Source organism: Peromyscus maniculatus, chromosome 14 (genome assembly GCF_049852395.1).
Source record: "Peromyscus maniculatus bairdii isolate BWxNUB_F1_BW_parent chromosome 14, HU_Pman_BW_mat_3.1, whole genome shotgun sequence".
In the NCBI taxonomy this organism is placed as follows: Eukaryota; Metazoa; Chordata; class Mammalia; order Rodentia; family Cricetidae; genus Peromyscus; species Peromyscus maniculatus.
Genome location: NC_134865.1, coordinates 77,445,467 through 77,463,559, shown reverse-complemented (window position 1 = coordinate 77,463,559; position 18,093 = coordinate 77,445,467). Strand labels below are relative to the sequence as shown.

General features: G+C 45.1%; 1 protein-coding gene across 1 annotated transcript in view; it reads right to left on the bottom strand.

Annotated features, from left to right (window-relative positions):
- Ak7 (adenylate kinase 7) overlaps positions 1-18,093 on the bottom strand; it is a 77,502-nt gene that overhangs the window by 24,609 nt on the left and 34,800 nt on the right. Inside the window, exons 9-13 of the mRNA XM_006971706.4 lie at positions 17,884-17,961; positions 16,170-16,319; positions 14,085-14,213; positions 12,680-12,809; positions 547-675 (exon numbers count right to left, since the gene is read on the bottom strand). Of these exons, the coding sequence (XP_006971768.1) occupies positions 547-675; positions 12,680-12,809; positions 14,085-14,213; positions 16,170-16,319; positions 17,884-17,961 (616 nt within the window). The remainder of the gene's footprint in view (positions 1-546; positions 676-12,679; positions 12,810-14,084; positions 14,214-16,169; positions 16,320-17,883; positions 17,962-18,093) is intronic.

The following is an 18,093-nucleotide window of genomic DNA, read 5'->3' as shown; positions in this document are numbered from 1 at the left end:
TTCGAGGCCAGCCTGGGCTACCAAGTGAGTTCCAGGAAAGGCACAAAGCTACACAGAAAAACCCTGTCTCGAAAAACTAAAAAAAAAAAAAAAAAAAAAAAACATTTATTCAAACAGTAAGAATGCAAAAAATAAATAAATAAATAAAATAATAAATAAATAAAAACAAACAAAGTAAATTTAAAAAAAAAAACAGATTTAGCTGCGCAGTGGTGGCGCACACCTTTAATCCCAGTATTCAGGAGGCAGAGGCAAATGGATCTCTGTGAGTTTGAGGCCAACCTGGTCTACAAAGCAAATTCCAGGACAGGCACCAAAACTATACAGAGAAACCATGTCTCAGAAAACCAAAGGGGGAAAAATAAATCAACACAGATTTAAGAAAACAAATAAAATACTAAGGTTCTGAGTTTTGAGAGCATAAACAGGCAGAACTGAGAGAGCACCCACACTTATACACAGAACCAAGAGAGCACCCACACTTATAAACAGAAACAAGAGAGCACCCACACTTACACACAGAACCAAGAGAGCACCCACACTTACGGTTGAACAGGTCTTTTGCTTGATCATAGGTCTTTGGGAAGCCATCCAAAATGTAACCTTGGTTCTTACAAGGCATAGATTTGAGCTTTTCCTTCATAAATCGAATTATATATTGATCTTCTAGCCGACCTGAGTTTTAAAAAATACATACATGTTTGTTACTATGACATACGATTAACACAGGGTGATGCTCTAAACTCACCTGAGAACTGTTGTGTAGGCAAAAATGTTATTGAAGACCCTTTCTTTTGCCCTTAAAGTTGAAAACAAGCCCTGTTGTTTTATTTCTGAGCATGACATGTTTCAGTGCATACTTAAGGTAGCAATGAACTGGTCTACAAGAAAGAGCAGGTGCTGGCGGTACCCCCCACAGCTGGGAAACCTGTGGTACAACTTGTGGGGAAGCTGAGTGAGGAGACCGGCATCAGGTTCTGCCTACTTGAAAAATTTCCTCTGGCTTTACCTTTATTTTTTATTTATTTATTTATTTATTTATTTATTTATTTATTTATTTATTTATTTGGTTTTTTGAGACAGGGTTCCTCTGTGTTGCTTTGCGCCTTTCCTGGAGCTCACTTGGTAGCCCAGGCTGGCCTCGAACTCACAGAGATCCGCCTGCCTCTGCCTCCCGAGTGCTGGGATTAAAGGCATGCGCCACCAACGCCCGGCTACCTTTATTTTTAATGTAAGTGCGTGCGTGCGTGTGTGCGTCTGTGTGTGTGCCTGTGTGAGTGTGCATGTCAAACATATGCAGGTGTCCCTTGAGGACAGAAGAAGGTGTTGGGTCCCTTGGAGCTACAGTTATACAGGTGGTTGTAAGCTGCCCAATGTCCTGGGAGCCTCTTCAAGGGCAGCATGTACTCTACAATGTTGAGCCATCTCTCCAGCCCTCTCCTTTTTAAAAAAAAATTATTATTACTATTATTATTATTTTATTTATTTAGTGGGTGTGTGTGGGGATACACACATGTCATGTGGTGCATGTTGAGGTCAAAGGACAATTTGTGGCAGTCACTTCTCTCCTACTAGCACATGGGTCCTAGAGGAGGTAGAACTCAGGTTGCCAGGCTCGGCAGCAGGTGCCTTTACCCCGAGCCATCCCACTGGCCATCAGTTCTATTTTTAAATTACACCTTAATACATAGTAATAAATACTTCCATTGAGTGAGACAGTATTCAAGCATTTTGCTGGCTGGGCAGTGTTGGCGCACTCCTTTAATCCCAGCACTAGGGAGGCAGAGGCAGGTGGATCTCTGTGAGTTCGAGGCCAGCCTGTCTACAGAGCGAGATCCAGAACAACCAAGGCTACATAGAGAAGCCCTGTCTTAAAAAACAAAAAGAAAAAAATGAGAGAGAGAGAGAGAGAGAGAGAGAGAGAGAGAGAGAGAGAGAGAGAGAGAGAGAGAGAGAACATACTTACATACTCAGGCTGAGGCTGTAACTCAGTGGTAGGGCATGTGTTCAGTATGGGCAAGGCCCTCGGCTTTACAATACCCTCACCTTACCCCTCCCCAACAAAAGTAGGTGCTCAATAAATATTTGCTAGACCTGAACAGCAAACTCAAGCTGACTTTCAAAGGCTTTTGAAAAGGGCCACGGCGGAGGAGCTTCCGGGCTCAGCACCTGCCTGGCATAAAGTGAGGAAGACCCTGGGTTTAGCCCCAGAACCCTGAATACTAATGAATAAAATTAGCATGTAAGGGAGAAGGAAGCTGCGGTCAGAACGCGCTCACCTCTACCCCCACACCCTCTTCTCCAGGTCACATTTCTGACCTATGCCCTTTGGTCAGTTCTTTCTTTAGATCCAACCCAGAGTTCCTGAAACGGCTAGGTAGGAACAATTGAGAGGGAGCCTTTGCTCTACAGTGGGAAGTGACAGGGTGCTGCACTGCAGCCATCCACAGCTGTGGGCACGGTCAGGCACAGCCTGTCTCACAAGGGCAGTGTGAGCCTGGCAAGCCCCCAAAGACGTTCCCAGGGCACACACTGCACCTTCAGCTTCTTGAGGAGTCTGGGATGTAAAACAAATAGTCTGGGGCCACGTGTTAGGTCTCAAACCCAGGACAAACTAACTGAGGTGTCTATTTAATATATCCAAGCAGACCTGGCCTCCTGGTTCTCCCGGCATCCCTCACTCCCTACCTGTTACAGGATATGGCTGGCATGCCTCACACCCTACCCTGAACTCTCCAGCCCAGGAGCTAGGCTGCTCTTTTCCCAGTTGCCCTTTCCTGTATAATCCAGCCATTTTGGATTATACTGGTACCTGGTCCTTCCGTTCACCCTTTACTCTCCTAGTCTCCTGGCTCTCCCCTCCCCCATCTCCTCCCATGGCCAGGCTCACAGTCCTGGTCACTCTGGACTCTCCAGATGTCTCTGCCTCTGGCTATGCTCTTCCTTTATCTACAACAAGCCTTCTCCTCCACCATACCTGGGAGCAGTCAAGTCTTTCCTTTTTTATTTCTTTTTTTTTTTTTTCATTCAGTTATCATTCTACTAGTGATCTCATTAAAATATCTCTCAAACTGGGTGTGGTGTCCCAGGTAGGCCTGGGGGTGGGAAGAAGCTGAGTCAGGAGAATCACAAGTTTGAGTCCAATCTAGGCTACACAGTGAGTTCCTGGCCAGCCTGGACTACATATATATGTATATGTATATGTATATGTATATGTATATGTATATGTATATGTATATGTATATGTATATGTATATGTATATGTATATGTATATCTCAAAACCCATGACTCAAAAAACCTAATTAGGAATGAGGCTATGATCTAAGTGATAGCGTGTTTACGCAGCATACACTAGACTCCAGGTTTGATCCCCAGCACCACATATAGGGCATGATGGTGATCCTAGCACTCAGGAGCGAGGGGGCAGGAGGATCAGAGTTCGAGGCCATCCTTTACTGTGTATCCTGTTTGAGGCCAGTCTTGTCTACATGAGACCCTGCCTCATAATGAACAAACAAAATATATAAAAACAAAGAAAGCCAAAACACTCTCCTTTCTTCTACTTTTCAGTCTTGTCCTTCAGAGACTTAAATGAACAAAAGAGGATAAAGGTTTAGTATAACCAAATTCCTCCTAATGATCAGCACAGCTTTCCTGGAAGGTTTGTAGTGTTACAAAGAAATAAGTAAAGAAATAAACCTGAACTTCAAAAATCAAAGTTCTTACTAACATTTGAACACGAACTTTATTTAAGAAGTCGGTTTTCACTTTCTAGAGGGTTTATTTATTTATTTATTTATTTATTTATTTATTTATTTATTTATTTATTTATATTTGGTACATCTGAAAGTGTGTGCATGTATAAGTGTGTGGGAACGCATGTGTGCTGGTGGGCGTACCTGTGCATACAGAGTCCAGAGGAGGATGTCGGCGTCCTGCTCTGTCACTCTCTGCCTGGTTCCCTTGAGGCCGTCAGCAAGCTCCAGACACCTTCCTGTCTCCGCCCTCGATCCTCTCCCCCTGAGGTTACAGATATCTAGCTGAGATCCTCACCTACTTGCCTGGTTTTGTTTTAACTGTGAAGGGTTGCCATTACCTTCTACAGAGTCGAAAGGGAGGTGTGTCCAGGAAGTGAGAATGGGGCTCCTGTAGCTTTTTTGGTCCTTGTGGAATAACAGAGGCATGGCCAGTGCAGTGGTTTGAATGAGGAATGTCCCCCATAGGCATGGATGTTTGAATCCCTGGTCCCCAGTTGGTGGCGCTGTTTGGGAGGTTGTGGCACCTTTCCGAGGTGCAGTCTTGCTGGAGGGTATGGATGACTGGAGGGTGGGCTTTGAGTGTTTATAGTCTCGCCTCACTCCCTGCTCTTCCTCTGCTTCATGCTTAGATTTGAAGATATAAACTCTCCACTTCCTGCTTGCTGCCATGCCTCCCCACCACGATGGGCTCTTATTCCTCTGGAACCGTAAATCCAAGTAAGTGATAGGTTGCCTTGGTCATCATGTCTCATCCCAGCAACAGAAAAGTGATACAGAGATGCACACTAAGGGATTGCCTAAGTGTCTTTCTCTAGACAACTAGGCCTCCCTAGAGATAACTCACGACCTTTGGTCAATGTTGAGCTCTATCTGAGACAGGGGACTGCCCCTTTATGTTTATTTGTTCATGGATAAGTGTTACTATGTATACGTGTGAGGGTCACAGCACAGTGCATGGGAGGCATGCAGGAAATAGGATGGTTACCATGGAGGAGCAGATGAACACATCTCTCATCTCAGATAAAACAAAACCAAAGATAACACTTATTTTGGAGGCTGGAGAGATGCTCACCAGTTAAGAGTACTGTCTGCTCTTCCAGAGAGCTCTGGTCTTTGATTCCCAGCACCCACATAGCAATGTACAACCATCTGTAACTTGTGTATAAGTTTTTTTTTCTTATTTTATGCGTACGGATGTTTTTGCCTGCGTGTATGTGTACCACACATGTGCTTGGTGCCTGTGGAGGTCAGAAGAAGGTGTCAGATCCCCTGGAGCCAGAGTTATGGATGGTTGTGAGCCACTATGTGGGTGCGGGAATGGAACCCAGCAAGAGCAGTCAGTGCTCTTAACCACTGAATCACCACTCAGTCCCCTCATTTTGTGACTTTTGAATCACCTCTCCCACCTACCTCCATCCTCTCCTCTCTTCAACTTCTACATTTTCCCCTCTGTATTTGACTCCTTTCTTTCCTTCCTTCCTTCCTTCCTTCCTTCCTTCCTTCCTTCCTTCCTTCCTTCCTTCCTTCCTTCTTTCTTTCTTTCTTTCTTTTTTTCTGTCTGTCTGTCTGTCTGTCTGTCTGTCTGTCTGTCTGTCTCTCTTTCTTTCTATTTTGGTTTTTCAAGACAGGGTTTCTCTGTGTGATAGCTGGCTGTCCTGGAACTAGCTCTGTAGACCAGGCTGGCCTAGAACTCACAGAGATCTGCCTGCCTCTGCCTCCTGAGTGCTGGGATTAAAGGCATGCGCTATTGCGCCCCACTTTCCACCTTATATCTTGACAAAGGATCTCTCACTGAACCTGGAGGCCCCTGATTTGGGTAGCTGGCTGGCCAGTCAGCTCTAAGGACCCATCTGTCACCAGCCCCCGGGTGCTGGGGTTACAGATGTGTGCCAGGAGTCTGAGTTCAGGTCCTCACGTTTGTGCAGCAGGCAGCTGTACCACCCGGGCCACCTCTCCAGCCTCCCTGCCCCCACCCCTTTTGTTTGCCTCAGGCTGGCCTGAGACTCCTGATCCTCCTTCTTCAGCCTCCCCAGTGCTAAGATCACAGGTGTGAGCCACCACTATCTTTCACTATGTTAGGAATTCCCACACTGCTTCCCATAATAGCTGGGCCTGTCTGCTTTAATCTTCTGATCCGTAGTCAGATGCGTTTTCCTTTGCGCCACTGGCCCGTCGATGCCTGTCTGCTTTAAAATGAATGAGTGAAACCCAATTGGACACAGCTTTTAAATTACTACCCTGGGTTTCTTCTTTTTAATTTTCAGTCTATCTTTTTCAATATTAGCAATAATTAAGTTGTTTCTATTAACCCACATTCATAATTACTAAAATGGAGTTTTAAAGTAGATGCTAGCCATGTACAGGGAAGATGTGAAATGGACACAAGTGTGAACATTTGTCCCTTTTTAGTTTAAAAATCTCAGATAAATCCGGACAACCCGATTCAGCTGTATTAACAAAAGTGAACCGAATGAGCACAAAGAATCAGTCCATAGCAGCTGGGTGGTGGCGCACACCTTTAATCCCAGCGCTCCCGAGGCAGAGGCAGGTGGATCTCTGAGTTCAAGCCCAGTCTGGTCTACATAGTGAGTTTCAGGACAGCCAGGGCTACACAGAGAAACCTTGTCTCAAAAATACAAAACAAAACAAAACAAACAAACAAACAAAAAACCCATAGCTTCACCCTGGCTGAAGGGCAGATGGGGAGAAACATGCCTGGGGCCTTGAGGTGCCTCCTTGTGGGGCTGTGAAACTTGTGCTGCTAGACATTGGAACAGAGAGGGGTCATGTGAGGGAAGAGCGAGCTCCCAGGTGTTCTGGACACCTGTCCCTGCGGAGGGTTCAAAGGTCTTGTTTTGTTCAAACAAACTCAAGGTTCACATTCTCAGTTCCAGTAAACATAGACAAGAGGGATTTTTGGACAGACTTGACGTCCTGGTTTCATTCCTGTGACTGTGATAGAATATCCAAGCAAAAGGAACTTAGGGGGAGATGGTTTATGGTCCATCATTGCAGGGAAACCAAAGTGGCAGGAACACCCACAGTCAAGAGCAGAGAGAAATGAATGCATGCATGATAACACTTAGCTTGCTCTCTATGCTTACATAGTCCTGAATCCCTCGCCTAAGTGATTGATGCCACCCACAGAGGGCTGAGTCTTCCCACATCATTTAATACTCAAGACAATCTCCCACAGACATAGCCACTGAAGGGCTCTAGCCGGCCTGAGCATGGCAAACGTGGCGCCCACAGGTTTTGCCTTTTACCTTTCTCCGCCTTGCTAAACTATTAGATTACATTCCACATAATATCATGAATGTAATAAATCAATACAATTAATGTAATTAATGGATATCATAAATACAATTATTGAATGAATACTGTGAATGTAATCAATGAATACCACAAATGTAATTAATATCATGAGTGTAATTAATGAATATCATGAATGTAATTAAAAATAAATTTAAAAAAAGATTGCATTCCTAAAGCTAGCCACCAAGGTTCTATTCCCTTATTTGGCCACTGACTCATTCCTGAAGCTGATCACCAAGGCTCCCCAACTATCAAAACATCAAGGTTCAGCAACCAACATTCATTATTTTGACTAACCTAATTAAAATACCCAATCATTAAAATACCCAATCAGAACTTACCAACACATCCTAGCTCATTCTTACATGGGCCTCCCTTTTTTTCCCTCTTAGATTTAACACTTGCAAATCTATTTGCTGCTGTTTCTGCCCAGTTCAGACTCAGCCACCTTATTTCTTTGCCTTGCTTCATAAAGGATCTCTTTGCATTTGGGCACAAGCTTTTTTTTTTTTTTTTTTTGGTTTTTTGAGACAGGGTTTCTCTGTAGCTTTGGAGCCTGTCCTGGACTAGCTCTGTAGCCCAGGCTGGCCTCAAACTCACAGAAATCTGCCTGCCTCTGCCTCCTGAGTGCTGGGATTACAGGCATGGGCCACCACCGTCCAGCTCTCTTTGCAATTGGTTTTTGGGTGTGGTCTGGTCAGGGTCCAGAGGGGAGCACCCCAAAACACTCAGGTCCCTTCACCCACAGTCCAACCTGATCTAGGGAATCCCTCATCAGGACTCTCATCCTAGGTGATTCTAGGCTGTGCCAAGTTGACAATTAAAGCTACCTAGAGGGAAAGAAGATTGGGTAAATTATTCTCATCTTGTAGAAGTGGGGTGTGCATTGGGGTGCCAACTGGGAGAGGCCACACAGAAGAACAGTGAGTTTGAGGACAGCCTGGGCTATAGAGAGAGACTATCTTAAAACACTAAAACAAAGCAATATAAAAACCATTTTGATTCACCCTGTAGGTTGAGGATGGGACACCCATGCCTCTTCTCCAGAGCCTGCACAGTTGACTGTGCCCAGTGGCCTGTTTGGGCTCCTAAACCCCAGCCATCATGTATACCTGTTTGTTCCTAAACATTCCATTCTCCAACAAATTGTGATCCTGACAAATTTCCTTTTCTAGTTTCCCCCCCAATGCCCCCCTGCCAAGCAATGTCTTATCTTGAGGGATTTCCCCTCCCCAAAGAGGGAGAGTTAGGGCTGTGGGGAAAGCCAGCCAGACCATGGTTCCAAAAGGCCTCATGGGCAAGGCGGAGGTCTCACTGTACCTCCAACTATTAGCCTGTGTTTTCTGTGTCCCCCATTTCCCTTGGGAAATCTCTATCTAAACTTCATTTCCTCATGGGCTATCTCACAGTAAAGCAGAAACAAGATTAGGTCAGCTTGTTGAAGTGAACACTTAGGTATCTATGTTCAAACCCATTCTCTCCCAGATCAGGCTGGCTTAGGACAAGAGAGAAGGAGGTAACCTGCCTGGACTTAGGACAAAGGCTAGAAGGGCTATAGGCTTTAAAGGCAGTGGTGGCGCACAACTTTAATTCCAGCACTCACAGAGGCAGGGGAATCTCTGAGTTCGAGGCCAGCCTGGTCTACAGAGCAAGTTCTAGGACAGCCAGGGCTACACAGAGAAGCCCTGTTTTAAAAAACAAAAATAACGCCGGGCAGTGGTCATGCACGCCTTTAATCCCAGCACTCGGGAGGCAGAGGCAGGCGGATCTCTGTGAGTTCGAGGCCAGCCTGGTCTCCAAAGTAAGTTCCAGGAAAGGCGCAAAGCTACCCAGAGAAACCCTGCCTCGAAAAACCAAAAAAAAAAAAAAAGAAGAAAGAAAGAAAAACCAAATAAATAAATAAATGAATGAATGAATGAATGAATAAATGAATAAATAAATAAATAAAAATAACAACAAAGGGCAAGGAGGGCATGTAACAGTCTGGACAGTCAAGGCCTGGAGCCAAATACATACTCTGCAAACAATCAAAGGGCCTCGGGCAGTGGTGCATCCCCTGGGTGGGATATGCAGGTGACCAGGATGTCATGTAGTCAGTGCCACAGCTGGGATGGCAGGTACTTAGCGGACTAGAAGGCTGGCATTTCCACCTTCACTGCACGTCTGTCTTCTGTACTTTAGGTCAGACTCCCGCTGAACTTGGCAGATAGAGGGTGCCTAACCATTCAAAGCGCCCCTCTAAGAACTACCAGCACCCACACTGTCTCATCCCCCTTCTAAGGCTGAGGACACAAAGATACGAGTCGTCCTGAACTTGCAGTCACCTTGGGTTTGGAAACAGTAGAACCTCACAGACAGATCTGAGAGATCATCCCAAAGCAAAGGCCATCATTTCATGGGAATGGATTTGTCTCTCTGGAGACAAGGATTTCTACATTCTATCCTAAAGAACCCAAGTATAGGTCATCTGCCGGGCCACAGGGAGACCAAGGCTGCTTAGCTACACATACCTCTGCCCTGCCCTGGTTTCTTCTCTATATAAAGTCGTGTCAATAGCTGGAAGATAAGATGAACTGTTCCTTTTCTATCTTCCCCAAGTGGCCAGTGTGATGCACACCGTTCTCCAACTTTTCACAAGGGCTCTTACCTCCGGGGCATGGAGTGGGCTCTGCTGTGTTTGAACCCCCAAGATCCAGCATCTGGCTGGGGACTCCCTTTGTTTCCTGACTACTGCTGACATGATTAGCTGGGAAGAGGCCCATCTTGGTGCCAAAGGTGTGGTATTCCAGAAGAAATCTCTACAGCAGTGGTTCTCAACCTGTGGGTCATGACCCCTTTGCGCGTTGAAAGACCCTTTCACAGGGGTTGAATATCACATATCCTGTATATCATATATTTAAATTATGATTCATTTCAGTAGCAAAATTACAGTTATGAAGTAGCAATGAAAATAGTTTTATAGTTGGGGGTCACCACAACATGAGGAATTGTATTAAAAGGTCGTAGCATTAGGAAGGTTGAGAACCACTGTCCTAGAGGACCAAGGAGGGCAGTCGGGGCCTGTGCCCCAGGACATACAGGGGATGGGTCTTGGTCCATGGGAGGCCACACAGAAAAGAGCAGCATGCTTCCAGTGCCTTCTGCTACCTGAGGATGCCATGTCCCTGTCACCTAGTCTCCACTTAGCACCACCTAACCCTGGAGCATCAGAAATAGAAACCAGCAAGAGCAGAATAAGGGGCAAGACAACAAGAAGGCCACTTGAGAGCCTGACGAGGTGGGAGTCCCCAACACTGATTACACTTAGCTTGCTTCGTGTACGATGCTAGAATCCCTATGTTAAAGAGGGCTCATGTTTTGGTGATGTTGGGGTCCAAAGACTTTATGAACACTAAGAAAGTGCTCTATCACAGAGCTATGCTGCCAACTCCTGATTTTTCTTTTAATTAGGAAATTATCAGAGAGTTACCAAAATATTAACAATAATTTTTTCCTGAGAGATGAGATTATGAACTGAATTTCTTATTGCTACTATATTTTCTATAGCACTTTACTTTTGCAAACACACAGCTTAAAGGAACGATTTTATTTTTGTTTTTATTTACGTGTGTGTGTCTGAGTGTGCATTTGAGCATGTGAGGGCAGTATGTGTAGAGTCTAGAAGAAGTTATCAGGTGCCCTGGAACTGGAGTTACAGGGGGTGACACTTGTATGTAGGCCCTGAGAACCAAACTGGGGTCCTCTGGAAGAGCAGCCAAAGCTTCTGACCAATGTGCCATCTTTCCAGCCCACAGGCAGCATTTTATAACCAGACTGAAAACCAAAGCAGCTCCTGTGCTAGCCTGGCACAGCTCTTGCCCCATTGTGCTGTGGGATGGTCTATATGTCAAATTGCTCTGATTGGTCAATAAATAAAACACTGGTTGGCCAGTGGCCAGGCAGGAAGTAGGTGGGACAAGGAGAGAGGAGAATTGTGGGAAGCAGAAGGCTGAGGCAGAGAGACACTGCAGCCACCGCCATGACCAGCAGCATGTGAAGATGCCGGTAAGCCACCAGCCACGTGGCAAGGTATAGATTTATGGAAATGGACTAATTTAAGCTACAAGCACAGTTAGCAAGAAGCCTGCCACGGCCATACAGTTTGTAAGCAATATAAGTCTCTGTGTTGACTTGGTTGGGTCTGAGCGGCTGTGGGACTGGCGGGTGACAAAGATTTGTCCTGACTGTGGGCAAGGCGGAAAACTCTAGCTACAAATGGCGCCCAACGTGGGGCAAGAGTTTCCACCCAAAACCTGAGAAAAGATTCTAAAATGGAGCTAAAAACAGCTTCCTAATTGTCTCTCTCAAATGAGCAGCAGCTGCCGGTTTGAGTTACTGGCGGGATCCTGGCGTGTGCACTCAATCTGCAGTAAGGCGGAAATGAGGCCTCTGCAAGTGGCACATTAAGCTGCATGGTGGATTTAGCGTTTGCTAGTACAAAACAAAAAGAGATTTCTGGGCTACACGCTGCTTTGATAAGAAGCATAGACCCACTATTTCTGAGAGTTGATGGCTCCCAGAGCTGGCGGAAAACGTACCACCGCCATGTTGGGAAGCTGAAGTGGGAGGAGCCAGCAGCCACAGTGCCGTTTCAGGCTTAAAAGGCTGCAGTTTAAAGCAAAAGGCTCAAGGTAATATAAAAAATAAGCCACATAAAGATGGCTACCACACAGAGAATCTGGATTATGTTCTCTTTGATATTCGTAACTGAAGAGAAACATTTGATTGCAAAAGCTGTTGAGTTATGCCAAAATGTGTGTTTTAAAGGTACCTTAACTTCAAAATTTGGATGTAAGGATATGTTGCTTTGGAAAGGAGGCTCTGCTTTTGTTTCCACAGAAAGCCAGAGGCTATGGATTTGTTCCAGATTAAGATACATCAGGTTTGACCAGCCAAGACCACCTGAAAGGTCTCCGATGACACCATGGCCCACATGATCCAACATTCAGAATCGTTTCAAGGCAACTGGCTCAGACAATACGGTCTCACGGACTACTCCATGATCCTAAAATTTTCTTTGTGTCCCCATAAGATACAGCGCCCCCCTCCAGCAGGAAGTAGTAAGAGAAGCTACGCCCAAATTCCCAAATATACCAAGCTGACTTTGGAGATGTGTAAAAGTTAAAACCTTCCTTTTAAAAAAAAGAAAGGGGAAGTGCTGTGGGATGGTCTATATGTCAAATTGCTCTGATTGGTCAATAAATAAAACACTGGTTGGCCAGTGGCCAGGCAGGAAGTAGGTGGGACAAGGAGAGAGGAGAATTGTGGGAAGCAGAAGGCTGAGGCAGAGAGACACTGCAGCCACCGCCATGACCAGCAGCATGTGAAGATGCCGGTAAGCCACCAGCCACGTGGCAAGGTATAGATTTATGGAAATGGACTAATTTAAGCTACAAGCACAGTTAGCAAGAAGCCTGCCACGGCCATACAGTTTGTAAGCAATATAAGTCTCTGTGTTGACTTGGTTGGGTCTGAGCGGCTGTGGGACTGGCGGGTGACAAAGATTTGTCCTGACTGTGGGCAAGGCGGAAAACTCTAGCTACACCATTGGCTATCTGTGCATCACCTGCGTTCTGCTCCATGCTGTCCTTGATGCCATCCAAGAGCTCCTGGGCATCCTCCACATTCTCTTCTTCCTCCTCCTCTTCACCTTCCTCTTCTCCTTCCACTGCCTCCTTGGGTGCAACAATCGCCTCCTGTACGCCACAAGGAAAATCAAGTTGACCATGCCCAACACCGACGAGTGTGTCGCTAACAGACTGGCTAGTGATCCTGGAAAAGGTCTAAGTTGGGAGTGTACCTAGTAACCTAGTAACAGACATCATGCAAAAGTCTGCACGACATGTGCATCTACCACGATGGATAAGGCTTTCCTTAACTCTACTTTTAGGAGAACAGCAGTATATTCGGTGTTAACTCCACAACTGCCTGGGAGTCAGCAATTCTCCAAGGCACTAGATTATGCCTTTTTTTTTCAATTATTTTTTTAATTTGAGGCAGGGTCTCACTATCCAGCCCTGGCTGACCTGGAACTCCCTATGTAGATCAGGCTGGCCTTGAACTCGAAGAGAGCCACCTGTCTTTGCTTCCCCCATCATACGGTATTAAGGCATGCACCACCATTTTTGTTGTTGTTGTTGTTTTTCAAGGCAGGCTTTCTCTGTGTAGCCCTGGCTGATCTGGAACTCACTCTGTAGACCAGGCTATCCTGGAACTCAAAGATCCTCCTGCCTCTGCCTCCAAAGTGCTGATATTAAAGGCTTGCACGACCACTTTCAATTATATGTATATGAGTGTGTCTGTGTGTAGGTTCATGCACATGAGCGCAGAACCCATGGAGGCCGAAGAGGGCATTAAATCCCCTGGAGCTGGAGTTACAAGAGGTTATGAGCAAGTGTTCTTAACTACTGGCCTATCTTTCCAGCACCGAGATTGTACCTTACTTGACAGAAACACATTTTATAAAAATCAAGATTTTTTTTTTAGACTAAGGGTGTAGCTGAGTGGTACATCACATGCTTAGCGTGTACAAAGCCCTGGGTTTGATCTCTAGCAGTCCCCAAAATGACCTTTCATAACTATTTGTGGAAACATATAGTGTTTTCTACCATCCCTAACAAAATTACTTAAAAAAAAAAAAAGATAGTAAATAGCCTGATACTAGACAGAGAAAATACAATAAGATTAAAAACAAAATAAAGCTAACCTAAAATATTTTAGCCAGCAGAGAGAAGATAAGATGTACTTTGGGAGAGACTTGAGGCAGAACTCCAAGGACAGGCCTATAACCACCTCCATCATACAGAAGACAGAGGGCCCTACAGGGTTCTCCATTTTCATAACTGGGACCAGCAACAAAATCCAATTAAAATAATCAATTTCTTTGACATTCCGAGTTAGTCACTTGCTTATTACTCAGGAACACATTCTGTGAACGGAAAGAGTATCAGAGAAGTAGCTGGACGTGTTACCAGTTTGGCTATGGCTTCGGAAATCACATCCTTTATTTTGATGTGATGTAGTTTGTAGTACTTGGCTAATTCTTCGGCGATGCTGGATTTTCCCACAGCAGGAGGACCAAGGATGCAGATCTTGATCGGCTAAAAAAGAACAGAGAACACACATGTCTTGGGGCTCGGGGCTAGAAGGGGTGCTATTCCAGGACTGTGTTCTTTTCAGTGTCTCTGGACCCTGTTGTCTGACTTCAGCAACTCAACCCGACTCCAGATGTTTTGCTTCCACGGCCTGCCACTGCACTGTGGTCGCTACCTCATCATCCGAAAGTGTCTGCCTCCTATTCGGGTGGCTCAGAGTCATTCACTCCATGAGGATGTAATGGCATCTCTGCTCTGACCTGGGCCATGCTCAGGAAGTGGGTGTGATGGTTTGTGCCAGTCATCCCAGCATTTGGGACGTGGAGGCAAGATAATCAAGAGGTCAAGGCCAGGCTCAATCACATAATGAGGGAGAGTCCAGAGTGTGTTATGTGAGATCCTGTCTGAAAACAAATAAATAAAAAAGAAATAGGGAGAGAAAGAGAAAATATGTGCCCAGGAATGCCTAAGGGTGCCTAGGCTTTACATGCCACCGGTTTTATTTGTCCTTGACCATTCTTACGAAGACACAAGAATTAATGGTCCAGTATATAGGGCCCTACATTATCATTTAGACTGTTTTTTTTTTTTTTAAGATTTATTTATTTATTATGCATACAGTGTTCTGCCTGCATGTATGCTTGCACACCAGAAGAGGGCACCGGAAGGCATTATAGATGGTTGTGAGCCACCATGTGGTTGCTGGGAATTGAACTCAGGACCTCTGGAAGAACAGCCAGTGTGCTTAACCTCTGAGCCATCTCTCCAGGCCCATTTAGACTGTTTCTGGACTGAACTTGGTCTTCAATAATATAAAGTTAATTTATTTTGATTTAAAAAAATCTATCGCTGGGCGGTGAACTTGTGAACATCTTGCTTCTGCCTCCTGATCATTTTGTTAAAAACACTACTTTTTTTCTGTTTGAGAAGGTTAGATAGTTCAAGGCTACCTGGGCTACAGCACAAGATCTTGTTTTAAAAACAAAATATACAAGGGTGAGAGGGAGGGAGGAAGAGAGGAAGAAAGGAAGGGAGGAAGGGAAGCAGACTTGCCTGAATGTTGAAGATGCTATGGCATTCATAAGCAGTTAGTAAATATTTACATCAAACAGAAATAAAAATATCAATAACAAATAATCATTTCTTTCAAAATGGTCCAAAGAGTTGTGAAACTGTGGGCTAGTGTTTTGCAAGTCATATTTTAGAACCACAATGATGGAAAGAATTTCCACTGGCTGTGTCCATATGCCTAAGATCACAGAATTTCACCCAGAACTTTGCAGCTACCCTGTGATGGTCAAGGACACCCGTGAAGGGATAAGCATGAACACAAGAGTGGATCTGAGTGCAGTAAGTTAAGTGACTGGTCCCTTGTGGTGAGGGATGATAGGTAAGTAGCAAGATGTCGAACAGTGACGGAGGCAGGGTGAGGGGCAATGCTGGACCACTAGATGGGCTTGGTGTAGTCACCAGCACCAGCCAGCTATCAACTGGGCAGGTTGGTGTGCCTCTTTTTGCCAGTATACCAAGAGTGAATCCTTCTTCCTGGGGCAGGTTGACCTTATCCAGGACTAAAACAGAGTAACAACCTACTCATTTGTTTATATGACCAGCTTGTTATTATTGGTATTCACTTTAAATTGTTTTAAATTTGGCTCACAAATTTGTTTTTTGTTTGTTTGTTTGTTTGTTTGTTTGTTTTTTAACCTAATAGTGAAATGTTTCACTAAAGCTTGCCCAGTGATTGGGTAAAACCGATCCTAGGGTCCCCCCTAGGTTGGCTCACAAGTTTTAATGCAATACACATGCAGATTACAGCAGACTAGAGGGACGTGTTGAACATGAACAAGCTGTGTGGAAGTTTTAAAATGCAAACACTCCTTTGGGTACAGAGGTCCCAGTGGTGAGGTCCATTCACTTTGCTTATATCAGAAATCTAAAACAGGAAGTGGCCATGGTTACCAATAATCCTTGGCTTTGCTTGTACTCTTTGAGGATGCTGCTGATGTTCTCCACAAATCCTGATTGGGCAACCCAGCGGATGTTGAAATTCTCCTTCACAAACAGCGCCTCCATCCTCAGGTTGACCAGTAAGTGGTCCAGATGCTGTTGCTGAGGGTTAGGGAAAGCAGAGGTTTGCCTTGTTACCATCAGACAAAAATCGCTAAGTTAAGGAAAGCCAGCGTCCATTCACTGAACAGGAGAGCCAATCGGCACTAAGTGTTTACAGAACACCTGCTGTTTATTTATGCCTGTGTCCTTGTCCCGGGGCTGAGGGGTGGTGGTGGGAATGGGGGGCAATGGGGGGAGACAGGACCTTACCTTATCTCTTTTACCAATGAACTCCAGCCTCAACCTTGAGGATTTGTTTGTTTGTTTTTGAGACAAGGTTTCTCTGTGTAGCTCTGGCTATCCTGGAACTTGCTTTGTAGACCAGGCTGGCCTCAGACTCACGGGGATTCTCCTGCCTCTGCCTTCTGAGTGCTGGGATTAAAAGTGTGTGCCAGTACCACCCAGCTGCCCTGAGGCATTCTTAAAGGCTCTTCAAGCTGGGCCGTGGTGGCGCATGCCTTTAATCCCAGCACTCGGAAGGCAGAGGCAGGCGGATCTTTGTGACTTCAAGGCCAGTCTGGTCTACAGAGTGAGATCCAGGAAAGGCACAAAGCTACATAGAGAAACCCTGTCTCGAAAAACAAAAACAAACAAACAAACAAAAAAAGGCTCTTCATATCTGTCCTTTAGAGCAGGCAGCTTTTCTTTTGGTTGGACAAACAGCTCAAGAATAGGAAGACCCTGGAAGTCCAAGCTAAGAACTCTTCCAGTTCTCTCCCCTTCCCTTTCCACTCATTCATTTCTCCTTTCTATCCTAAGACAGGGACTCACTAGCTCAGGTTAGCCTTGAAGTCACTATGTAGCCAAGGATAACTCTTGATTCTTCTGTTTTCAATCCCCAAGTCTAGAATCACACTTATATGCTACCATGCCTATCCTTGCCTCCACCCCACCCTCAATGCTGGCAAGGGAATCCGGGGGCCTTGCTTATACTAAGCAAGCGCTTCACAACTCAGCTCTGCCCTTAGCCTTCTGAGACTTCCACTCTGTTGTGTGGTGTTTCTGCCAATGCCTCACACATGAGAGGCAGCACTCCGCTGAGTTAATTCCCCAGCCTTCTTTCTGCTTGTTATTTTGATTAAGGGTTTCACTTAGTTGTGCAGGCTAACATTGAGCTCATTCTGTAGCCCAGGCTGGCCATGGACTCAGATCCTCCTGCCTCAGCCTCCCTAGTAGCTGGGGTTACAGGTATGTGCCCATCAAGCCTGGCCCTAGCCCTTCAAAACATTTTATTGTTTAATGTATATGTTTTGTCTTTATTTTGTTTGTTTGCTTGAGACAGGGTCTCACATATCCCAGGCTGGCCTAGAACTAATGATATGCCTTTGAACTCTTGATCCATCTATCTCTACTTCTTGAGTGTGGGGATTACAAGCACTCATTGTCATACCAGCTAGCATCTACTTTTTTGAATAATGCCACCTCATGGTTAACCCCCCCAAAATTAAGTATAGAGGGAAACAGTCTCTCTAATTCGCAACCCCCAGCCACCCCATTCTGCTCCTTCAATATTATTTAGGAAGACAATTTTTGAAAAAAAATAATTTTTTTAAAAAATACTGACTGTCAAGTCCTTTGTTAGAAAAGCATTTTCTCTGGGTACTTTCTGGATTTTTCCAGGGCCAGTATTTTTGCTGATGCACTGTTAGGGAGAAACAGAGGTATTATTTGGTTTGCTTACAAGGTTTTACATAAAACTTCTCAAGTGAATGTGAACATTACCAAGAACACAAACTAAGAGGCATTTTCAAAATAGTCCACAGAGCATCCACTC